The sequence below is a fragment of the Haemorhous mexicanus genome, chromosome 7, assembly GCF_027477595.1.
Source record: "Haemorhous mexicanus isolate bHaeMex1 chromosome 7, bHaeMex1.pri, whole genome shotgun sequence".
Taxonomy (NCBI): Eukaryota; Metazoa; Chordata; class Aves; order Passeriformes; family Fringillidae; genus Haemorhous; species Haemorhous mexicanus.
In genome coordinates, this window is record NC_082347.1 from 10,362,671 (window position 1) to 10,374,720 (window position 12,050).

The window sequence follows — 12,050 nt, forward strand, 5'->3', positions numbered from 1 at the left end:
GCGCCTGCCCTGAGGTCAGCTCGGAGCTCCCTTGGAGCATCACCAACACCTGCCCGTGCCTCGGGCACAAGCAGCTCTCTGTTGACAAGCACCTGTGCCAAAGTGTCGCCTTCTGGTGTCCCCCATTCCACAACGATCCTATCACAAGTTTTCTGGAACATCTCCTCCCACCCGCGCAGCTGGGGAAGGGGAGCAACACGGATCCTCTGGCAGCTGCCCACTCTCAGGGCTCTGGGGACGGGAGGATGTTTTCCTGGGGCAGGCATTGCACGCAGTGTCACCACGCAGTGTCACCACGCAGTGTCACCACGCAGTGTCACCACCACCCCCCAGCACTGTTGGCTCCGGGCACAGCATCCCGCTTCCCTCAGAGCCAGCAGTGGCTCCGTGCAAAACAGCGGGCAGGTGTTGGGGACGATCCAGCAGCGCCTTCTGGAAGGTGTCACATCCCCCCAGATCCTGCTGGGTGGCACCTCCAGGTGGGCAGGGTTTGTCACACACAGGTGTGTGTGACACGGGGGTGTGTATAGGTGCGTGTGACACACAGGTGTGTGTGACACGGGGGTGTGTGACAGGGGTGTGTGTGACACAGGGGGTGTCTGTGCGTGCATAGGTGTGTGTGACACACATATGTGTGTGACACGGGGCTGTGTGTTTGTGTGTAGGTGTGCACTAGGCAGGCATGAACATGCAAGGGGGGCGTGTGCGTGTACAGGTGTGCACATACAGGTGCGTGCCCAGCACAGCTGTGCCCGTACAGAGGCGTCAGTCCAGATGTGCGCCCAGCTGCAAGCGCGCGCGCGCACACGCACCCATCTGCGGGCTATGGGCGTGGCCTTTCCCCGCCCCGCCCACGGGCGTGGCTCGCTCCCGGGGGCGCGCACGGCGCTGGAGGCCCCGCCCACCGCTGGGCGTGTCCTGGGGCGTGTCTATGTCTGTGTCCGGGGCGTGTCCGTGTCGCTGTCGGTGTCCGGGGCGTGTCGCTGTCGGTGTCCGGTGCCGGTGCCGGGCCATGGCGCGGGTGCTGGTGGTGGGCGCGGGGCTGACGGGCGCGGCGGGCGCGGCGCTGCTGCGCGGGGCCCCGCGGGGACAAGTGGCCGTGTGGGACAAGGCGAGGGGCGCAGGTGGGTCCGGCGGGGCGGCGGGGGTGTCATGTGTGGTGTCATGTGTGGCGTGGTGTGTGTCGCGGCGTGTCGCGGCGTGTCGCGGCCGTCTGTGACCCGCTGTCGCGCAGGGGGCCGCATGAGCACGACCCGCGCCGACCGCGGCAGCGCCGACCTGGGCGCGCAGTTCGTCACCTGCGAGCCGGAGCTGGCGGGGCCGCGGCTCAGGTGAGACCCGCCCTATCCATCCCATCCCGCCCCCATCCCGCCCCATCCATCCCTCCTCATCCCGCCCCCATCCCGCCCCATCCATCCATCCCCATCCCGCTCTATCCCGCCCCCATCCCGCCCCCAACGCTTCATTCCGCCCCCATCCCGCCCATCCCGCGGGGTCGCGGGGCTTGGTGGCCCGTGGGGACACGCAGGGACCTCGCTGCTGGTGTCCAGGTGCTTTAAGCCCTGCCACACCCAGACCCCCGCAGCCGCTTGCTCGCTGCCCTGCCTGCGGAATTTCGGGCGGGAGCGGAGGGGTGGAAGCCGGGAAGCTTTGCGTGGGTTGGGATGAAAGGTGCAGGGGTAGCTCGGTGTACCCTGGGGAAGGGAACAAAAGTGGGAAATGCCAAATTTGGCCTGGAAAGCAGCGAGGAGGCAGGTGCGTTTCAGGCGCCTGGATATATTGCTGCGCTCCGCAGGGGCTGTGGAGTTCTGGTGCTGTTCAGAGCTTTAGGGAACCGCTGTGTATCCCTCTGCCTCCGGGTCGAGCTGCTGGTAGTTCACAGGTAGCCTTACTCCAGGCCCAATACAATTAGCAGGGTGGTTTGTTCTTTTCTTGCTGCCTTGGTGCCTAACCTGCCCTGAAATGCAGCCTGGTAAAATTCGGGCCGCTCTTCACTTGGATTGTGGAGCGAGTTTCCGTGCGTTCATCTGTGTTTGCCGTGGATTTCTTCCTTTTCTAGCTTCTACGAGGAGCTTGTCACTCACGGCATCCTGAAGCCACTGACGGCTCCCGTGGAAGGAATGGTGGTGAGAGAAGGCTCCTGTAATTTCGTGGCACCCCAGGGCATCTCCTCGGTGGTCAAGTACTATTTGGAGCAGTCAGGTAACGCCTTTGTGTGAAGGGAAAGGTTTTAATGGCCGTGTTTTTGGCGGTGCCTTTCGAATTTACATCCCTGATGAGGATGTTTATGTTCCTTGGTGGTTTATGGATGCCTGGAAGTCGCTGGGGTGGATGAACGTGTCTGTGGGCTCGGTGAATTTCCAAGTCCTGCAGGTATAAAAGTCTTTCTACAAACAGAACATCTGCTGTGTAACTGGGGGCAGAGCTACACGCTGTGTTTTGGGGAAGGGATGTGAGCCTGCCGGGTGGGGAGTCCTTTGGAAAATGAGTTTAAACTTAGGTGTCATGTGCCACAACCACATGTGCAGTTCAGTGACTTATTTATGTTCAGAAAAGTTTGAGCCGTGAGATTGGCCAAGCTTTGGCCCTTCAGTGCATTTATTTTAATATATATTTTTTTTAATCAGCTGGTTTTTTATACCCTAATCTTGTAAATGACCCTTGTCCCCCTTGCAATAAGTCTCTCTCTGTGCATTTTCCCTGTGGAATTCCCTGCTGTCAGGTATTTAGCTGCTGCTTTTCCCCCCACCCAGGTGCAGACGTGTCCTATGAGCAGCAGGTCACTGACATTTCCCTGCGGGATGGCAGGTGGGAAGTCTCCAGGAAAGCTGGGCCCCCGGAGCACTTCGATGTGGTAATTCTCACCATGCCTGTCCCACAGATTCTCCAGCTGCAGGGTGACATTGTGAGCAGTAAGTTCAGCCCTCAGGATGGCAGGTGTCGGATTTAAAATAGCATTTGAGCATCTTGTGAAGCAAAAAAAATAACACTCAGCAGTCTGAGCTGCTTCATTATTCCATCAGGACAGGCTGGAGAATAAGAGGTGGTAATTTCGAGGCCATACCTGTAACACTTTGACAGCATAAAATATCTAAATGGGTGAGTCAGTTTTGAATCTGATCTTTAATTTTATTGCTGATTTCCAAAGCAGGGCTTGCCTTTGTGCAGCTTGCAGATAGTTACTGAATTGCACAAGATTTCTTGAGCATTTCTGTGAAGTGTCTTCATTGCAACCTCTGATTTTAGGCTTGGTGCCTGAGTAGGTAAATATTCTGTAAGAACAGGATTTCCCTGCTAGTTGCTTTTTATAAGGCCTCCCATTTACCCTGGAAAATAATGGTGGGTCTGGCCCGGGTGAGGTGGTCTGGTTAATAGTGAAAGAAATAAAAATAAAACAAGAAATAGCATAAAAAAATAGAAATAAAAAGTGCAAGAGAACAAAAGCAGAGGGAGTGTTTTTTTCAGAGCCTCCCTGAGTTTCTGCTGTCTGCCCAGACTGCATCTCAGGGCCTTGCCCAGCTGGCACTGATATCTTTGCAAATCGTTTCTCTCGGGGTAATTAAATAGTTTCTTGTCCAGAAAGCAGGCAGCTCCCCTTCAGAAGGTGTCATTAAGGTGAACAGCTCGTTTCACTTGCTCTTGGGAGAGCTGGAGCTGCCAGATGCTTCCCACAGCATCCTCTCTTCATATTCTCTGTAAGTGCAGGGCTGACTTTGATCTGAGGGAATCCAGCAAGTTTGGTCTTCTCCTCCCCTTCTTCCTGTTTCTCTTGCCCTGTCTGGGTGAGACCAGCTTCCAGATGTCCATCCAGCTGAGTTTTTTTTTCTTCCCCAATGTTTCTTTCATCTTTCAATGTCTAATTTCATTGATCAGCCAACCTAAAGTTCATTAGTAAAAGCAAATCTCTTTTTCCATTCATCAATCAGTGGAACCCTTCCCCATTGCTTCTCTTGTCTCCCAGTGCTGGTTTGATCCACCAGCAGACCCACAGCTGGTTTGGAAAGACAAATCCCTCATTCCTCTCAAAGGGAAGGGGACAGGATTTGAGCCACTTGGGTATAATTGGGCTCCCAGCTGAAATCCAGATGAGTTTTTAAATGGCATTATTGTGGTGGGGCATTGCTGGCACTAATGTGTGGGCAAAGGCTGCAGGAGAGGAGAAGGAGCAAAGGAGCAGCTGGGTGGGGCAGGGGATGCTTAGATCCATCAGTGAGGGTTGGAATTAACCTTGGACATTGGAGCCTGAATTGGAGATTCAAATGACTTGCCAGAGGTGGGAATTTCCCCCTCTGGAATTCACCATGTTTGAGGGAGGAGGTCTTTTACCCCCCACCCCCATGTGGTTTTTTTTTGAAAACAATTTTCACTTATTTACACCATGTTTGGAAAAATCAATATTTGGAAACAACCTCTCAAATTTCACGTTGCTGTTTGAATACTTAAACTCAGCAGACTAAACTAGACTGGATAGTTTTTGTGTCCTTTAACCTCTTAGATGAGCCTGAGCATGATGTGCTTGTGAGGCTGTGTGTGTTTAGGAGGAGACAGAATCAAGTGGCCTTTGGCAACCTAAAATTACCATTTTATGTGGGCTGTGTGAGAAATTAATGCTCCTTGGGAGGGAAAAGCCAAGTCTTAGGTTAATGGAGAAGTTAGTGTGTAATTTATAAAAAATAGATATAAAATAAATATGCAATATTCAGTGTGTGCATATATATATATATAAAATTCACCTTAATTTTCAACCTCTATTCATTCCTCCTACAATTACCACACCCAAACAGATGCTAATTATGCAGTTACATATTTAGTTGCATATTTAGCAGCAGCAGAGCCAGCATGACTTCCAGCATGACTTCCAGCAGCTGCTGGACAAAGGGTTAACTCCTTGCAGCATGTTTGGAACAACAATAGGTGGCAGCAATCAAATGGTGTTTGAGACATTCAGCTTGAATAACCAAATTAAATCCACTGCACTGATTTGGGCTCTATGTGTTCTGGTAGTAAAGAGTGGGGTTGTGCAGCAGAAAAAAGGGAAATGAATAAATGTGTCTGAGGTTTGTAATGCCAGTTCAAGGAAAGGAATAAATTTACTTAAAAGTAGGATCTTGGCAGATGAAAGGACGAGGTTTTGCAAATTGTTCATTGCCCAACAGTATTTCAGAGGTGCTGGAACTGTTGCACTGGCTGCTGATGTTAGAAAAGTCCTGGATTTATAGCCCAGTTTCCAGATGATCACTGAGCAGTGCAGTTCTTTCTGTGCGTTTTCAGATCAGTTGGAGAAGCCTTCTTATCAGTTCTGGTTTTTGGTTTAAGGCATTTGGCAACGTGGCAATTTAGGGTAGCGGCGATTCGCAGTAGATTTTATTTTATTTTTATTTTTATTTTATTTTATTTTATTTTTATTTTATTTTATTTTTATTTTATTTTATTTTTATTTATTTTATTTTATTTTTTTGTTTTTATTTTATTTTATTTTTTATTTTATTGAAATTTTTTATTTTTATTTTATTTTAGTTTTTATTTTATTTTAGTTTTTATTTTATTTTATTTTATTTTTATTTTATTTTTATTTTATTTTATTTATTTTATTTTAATTTAATTTTATTTTATTTTTTTTAATTTTTATTTTATTTTATTTTATTTATTTAATATAATTTAATTTATTTTATTTTATTTTATTTTATTTTTTATTTTATTTTTATTTATTTTTTGTTTTTATTTTATTTTATTTTTTTATTTAAATTTAATTTTCTTTTATTTTTATATTATTTATTTTTATTTTTATTTTATTTTATTTATTTAATTTAATTTATTTTATTTTATTTTATTTTTAATTTTATTTTATTTTTAATTTTAATTTATTTTATTTTAATTTATTTTATTTTTATTTTATTTTATTTTATTTTAATTTTATTTTAATTTAATTTAATTTTAATTTTAATTTTATTTTTATTTTTATGTTATTTGTGTGTTCACAATGTTTTCATTATGTTGCTTCCCTTGGAATTTCAAATTACAGTTCTGCACGTTTAAGCTGCTAATAAAACAGAATGGCTTGGCTTTTGTTTCTGAGCCTGACCTATTTTTTTTTTTCCCCCTTTTCCATCTGTGTGAATGCCCCACATGTTTTAAATAATACAAGCTGATGAGGAGATGCAAGTGAAACAGGGAAGGCTTGCGTGGTGTGAGTTGTTGTTTGCGTGGGAAGGCTTTGTGGTGTGAGTCAGGGAAGCACCAAACCCTGACCATTTTTCACCAGTCCCAAGTCCTCGCCGAGTGAGCGGGTTTATTTCTGGAGAGCACGGCGAGGAATTCGGAATTCTGTGCTTCCAGTTCCAAGCAGCAATCCCAGCAGGGCTTATCCAGCTTGGAGCTCTCATTACCTAACAGATCTGAAATGTCCACTGTAAACATGTACACTCGTTTGTTCGCTGCTTATCAGGGAGCTGAGGCCTCAGTGTGGAAATATTTGGGCTTTTTTGGAAACATACTGGGAGGAGTTCTTGGTTCTGCTCCTGAGAGGAGATCTCACCACTCCAGCAGGGAGATGGAGACTTCTGTCATGCCATCCCTGAATGGTTTTGGTTGGGAGGGACCTTAAATCCCATCCATTCCCACCCCTGCCATGGCAGGGACACCTTCCACTGTCCCAGGCTGCTCCAAGCCCTGTCCAACCTGGCCTTGGGCACTGCCAGGGATCCAGGGGCAGCCCCAGCTGCTCTGGGCACCCACAGGGAACAATTCCTTACTCCCAATATTCCCTCTAACCCTACTTTCTCCCACTTTGAAGCCATTCCCCCTTGTCCAGTCTCCATCCACCCCTCTGCTCATCTCCTTGTTTTCCTCTTTTGGGAGGTGCAGGGTTTGGATTTGCTCTCGGGCTGGTCTGGCAGGTGTGAGGGAGGCAGGAAGGAGAAGGTGGCACTGCACATCTGGGCAGCTGCCACCAGAAGCTCTGTGTCACAGCCTCCCAAGCAGGGCACAGCTCCTCTGTGCTCCCTGCAGCTCGGGTGTAGCCTCTCTGGGGGAGTACTTCTAAAAATACAGGCTGCCAGAGCTGGAACTGCACATCAGGAGGGGAAAAAAAAATCAAAAATCAAAGTAGGCCGTGTGTGTTTGGCTTAGTCTGTTTTTAGGTGGGTTTTTTTTAATCTACTGTGCTTGTAATGGGTTTATTCTGCAGTTCTTGAGCAGATTGGAGACCTGGTCTGCTTCTAGGTGCTTTTTAAAATATACAGTGATTATAATGGGGTTATCCTGCAGTTCTTGAGCACATTGGAGACCTGGTCTGCTTCTAGGTGCTTTTTAAAATATACAGTGATTATAATGGGGTTATCCTGCAGTTCTTGAGCAGATTGGAGACCTGGTCTGCTTCTAGGTGCTTTTTAAAATATACAGTGATTATAATGGGGTTATCCTGCAGTTCTTGAGCAGATTGGAAACCTGTCAGACACGCTGATGCCAGTGACCCTCTCCCTGTGGGGAGTGTGGGGATGAGCCCCCACGTGTGTGAGCAGAGAGGAGGTCTGGAAAGGAGAGTAAGGTGAGTCCTGCTCTGTCCCAGCACCACCTTGCAGTGCCTGGGGACGTGGCAGAAGCATTTCCTCCAGCTGCAGCAGCACAGCTGGCTCTGGCACCTCAGGCACGCTCCCCCCACCCCTCTCTCCCCCCCAAAAAAGTTATTTTCAGCAGCCTCAGTGGTGTGATCCTCAGTTGACCATGTGGCCCACAGACTTGCTGGCACATCCTGCTCTTCCAGCAAGGGCAGGGAGCAGCTCAGGGGCTGGGAGAGTGCTTGAGCCCTCTGGATGCTGGTGATGCTGTGGTTGGAGTCCTGAGCTCAGGTTTTCTGTGCAGTCCCAGGAGGGATTGCAGAGCACCTGCACATTAAACTGGCAGCAGATTGTGCTGATTTAGCTGGGCTGGTTTGGGGAAAAAAGGGTTTCAAGTCTGCCTGATGTGGCTGTTTGTAATTCCTTAAACCTGGACGTGCTTCTCCTGCCACTGCAGCCTGGGCTGGCTTGGCAGGGTCCATCAGCAGCAGGGCACTGGGACACAGACTTTATCTGATGCTTTTTTAGCTCTCCTGTGTCATTTCAGTCCCCAAAATAGAGCATGGGACCACAGGCATGTGGGATCAGCTGGATGTGCACACGGCTGATCCTTGTGCCCAGAGTGGGGTTTTTATTTTCTGGATAATAAAGGTGATGGTATTTGAGCACAGGACATACTTGGAGCAGAACAAATAAATGCTCTGAAGTTTGTTTATCCCAACAATAAACACAGATACCTCTCAGTTTTTCCCCAGTCTTTGGTTCTCTCCAGGGGTTGGGTTCAGAGGGAGAAATCTTTCCAAAGCTGCTTTTTGCCATGAGCATAAAAGGCAAGGGGGGGGAAAAAAAGGTTCCTTGCCAAAAAATGAGACCAAACTGAGCAATTCTGAAACTTCTCTATTTGTGTCTTGTGGGACATGTGTTTAATGAGCTGCTGGTTTCTGTCTTGTAGGAGGCTGGGATGTGCTGTAAGATCTCATTCTTCAGCAAGTCCATTTAGGGCATTTTTACCAGCCTTGAATTTTCAGATCCTGAATCTAAAATGGTTTTGATGGTTGGTTTTGGGATATATGATAATCTTTTGTGTCGCCTCTCCTTTTGAATAAAATCCATTTTTTAAAATTTTTTGTTAAAGTTTTTCACTTGAGTTTTTTTTTTTTTTTTTTGTTTTTTGTTTTTTTGTTTTTTTGTTTTTTTGGAAAAATATATTTGGGAAAGCTCTCCCTCCTTTGCTGGTACCAAACCTTCTGGGCACACTTGAGAGACAGAAACGTGGAAAGGTGACCACAGGCTGATTTGAACTTTACAGCCCTCTTTTTGATGTGAAATCTGCCACTCAGGCTGTGGCTTTTACAGAGCTGAAAACCCTTGAAAACCCTGGTGCAGGTTTGCAAGCAGCCCTTCCATTTAATTGCTTGCTTTGGGATTCATTTATTTTTTAGTGCTGCAATGGAGTAGGCAGACAAAAGCCTTCACTGGACAATGTTTTTTAAATGTATTCTCATAGCTGAGGCAGTGCCTCTGGTGTGGATGGGGTTTTGTGGGTTTCTAGAGGATTTTTTAAGAGTTGGATTTTTTAAACTGGCCACTCCCACCACTGTAATTGAGCCCATTCTTTACAAAGATTATCTTTACCTCCCACGGACCTGTCTGTGAACTTCTCAGTAATTTTTTCAGTCCACATCTGGATTAGAGCAGAGGAAAAATACTGATTTTAAACCTAATGAGGTTTTGGCTGCTTTGAGTCAAACCTAAATTCTGTGTGGAGCCTGCTGTCCAAGCTTTCCCCACTCGGCTTTGTAATTCCCAGGAATGTTGGTGTGCTCTTGGATTAAAGAAGCCTTAGGAGCAACTCACCCTCAGACACCTCAAAAATGATTTCCTGAGCCATCAGGTGAGGTGTGACAGATGGTTTTGGATTTACCTGTGCTGCCTTGGAAGCCTGAGTTCACCACTGATGGCCTTGCTGTTCCTTGGGGGTTTAATTCCCTCCTCCACCCACCTTGCCAGGGATGCTTGGCACAGACAAATTTCCTGAAAAATCCCTTTGCCAGGATTTTTCTCCTGAGAAGCCTCAGAAAAGAAATGCAAACAATAATTATCTGATTGCTTGGAATGTGGTTTGGAGGTTGCTCACCAACAGGTGCATCTTTCTGTTTTTCCATGTGAATTGTTTTTGCTTAATGACCAATCCCAGTCAGTCACAAGATTTTATTATTCATTCTTTTCTAGCCTTCTGATGAAATCCTTCCTTTCTATTCTTTTACCATAGTTTTAACATATAATTTTCTTTTAATATAATATATACCATAAAATGATAAGCCAGCCCTCTGGAACATGGAGTCAGGATGCTCATCTCATCCTGGGCACCCTCAAACACCTCCACAGATGCTCAAAGCACTGTAAGTGTTTAAAAAAGGAGAAACAGGCTGTTCAAGGGCTGGTGTAATTTAGGAAATGGGAGAGGCTGGATGAGGAATGAAGGTGTGAGTGGTCACCTTCATTGACTCAGCTGATGAAGCACCTCCTGTCGTAGCAGTGGACTCTGCTGCCACAGATTATTTCTGTTTTAAAGAACCATGCTGAAATGGGTTACAGCCACCTCTTCACTTGATTTATCCCACAGAGCCAGGGACATGCAGGTCAGGCTTTCCAGAGTCAGCCCTGACACAGCAGGAGCCTCCAGTTCTGTTCCCAAAATATTAACTCTGAAAAAATATTAACTCTGAAATGACCCCTTGGTTTCAAGTGGCTGAACTACAGCTGGGATTTGTGCCCAACTCCATGGAAAAGAGGCAATCTTTTCCCCTAAGACAGAATTTAGCCAAAGCTGACTTTTCTAGATGGAAGGAAACACCACATAATTCTCAGTGAAACAAGGAAATTCACCTCAAAATTGGGGTTTATGTGCAGACAATCATAGGAAGGGTTGGGAGGGACCTTCAGTCTCATCCCATTCCATGGGCAGGGACTCCTTCCTCTGTCCCAGGTTTCTCCCAGCCCATCCAGCCTGGCCTTGGATACCCATTGTGAGAATCAAATAATGGCATTTTTTCTGCCTTGTTACCTTTTTACAAGATGCTGCTCCTTTGCAGACATTTTGTGAGGCATCAGAGAGTAAAGGACACCTTTAGATGTCAGTGTGAGTCTGCTTGCCTCGTGCTGCTGCTGCAGGATCCTGGCCATGTCAGCATCTGCACTCTTGGAAAGAGCTGAAAAATATAATATAATATAATATAATATAATATAATATAATATAATATAATATAATATAATATAATATAATATAATATAATATAATATAATATAATATAATATAATATAATATAATATAATATAATATAATATAATATAATATAATGTAATATAATAATATATAATAATATATATAATATAATATAATATAATATAATATAATATAATATAATATAATATAATATAATATAATATAATATAATATTTTCCCTTATACATTATATATAATTATTAATTATATAATATATACTATAATTATATACAATATAATATATATTGTAATATATTTAATACAATATATAAATATAATAAGTATAATCTATAATAAATATAAAAATATAAATGGAAATAAATAGAAATATAGAAATTGATATAAATTAATTTTATATATATATTATTATGTAATTACATACTATATTATGTAATATACATATAAACTATATATTATTTAATTATATATGATATATTTTATATATTTTAATATATATTATATTATATTTTATGTACATATTATATATTATATCTTATTACATTAATATATTTAATATAGAAATACATACATACATACATACACATACATATATATATAGATATATGTGTGTGTGTGTGTGTGTGTATATATATATATATATATATATATATATATATATATATATATATAAAAAAAACTAATAAATGTCATATCTGTGGTGCTATCAGAATGCTTCCAGCAAGGCATCCCAGTCTCAATTTTTATTCTGCTTAAAATCCTGGGTGAGCCCATGGTTATGGCAGGCTTTTTAAACTTATATAATAATGCACATGGAAATAAATAGAAATATATAAATTCATATAATATATAATTCTTACATAATTATATATTATGTAATATACATATAATAATATATATTATATGATTATTCGTTATATAATATATAGGATGTATCTATTATCTATTATTATTTTAGTATAATTTTAGTATAATTAATGTATTGTATTATATGTAATATATAGTATTATATAGTTATTATATAATATAGTTATAGTATATTATATAGTTATATTATTTTATATGTAATTATTACATAATTATAATTATGTAATATACATATAATAATATTATTATATAATTATATATGATATAATATTTTGTCCAGGATGTATCTATTTCCAGGTGGTTTGCTGGCCTGCTCTGGGGTTTACATCAGTGCTGATTTTAAGGGGTTTGTCTTTGTGTTTTTTAAGCCTGCATCAATCTTC

General features: G+C 43.3%; 1 protein-coding gene across 6 annotated transcripts in view; it reads left to right on the forward strand.

Moving 5' to 3' along the window:
- Positions 1-974: 974 nt before the first annotated feature.
- Positions 975-12,050, forward strand: part of RNLS (renalase, FAD dependent amine oxidase) — a 54,288-nt gene continuing 43,212 nt past the window's right edge. For 4 of the 6 annotated variants that reach the window (XM_059851063.1, XM_059851067.1, XM_059851066.1 and 1 more), the window contains exons 1-4: positions 975-1,124; positions 1,235-1,331; positions 2,060-2,202; positions 2,754-2,912. In XM_059851063.1, coding sequence (XP_059707046.1) covers positions 1,013-1,124; positions 1,235-1,331; positions 2,060-2,202; positions 2,754-2,912 — 511 coding nt within the window. In that variant the 5' untranslated portion in view covers positions 975-1,012. The remainder of the gene's footprint in view (positions 1,125-1,234; positions 1,332-2,059; positions 2,203-2,753; positions 2,913-12,050) is intronic. The other 2 variants (XM_059851068.1, XM_059851065.1) reach the window with 2 other exon arrangements.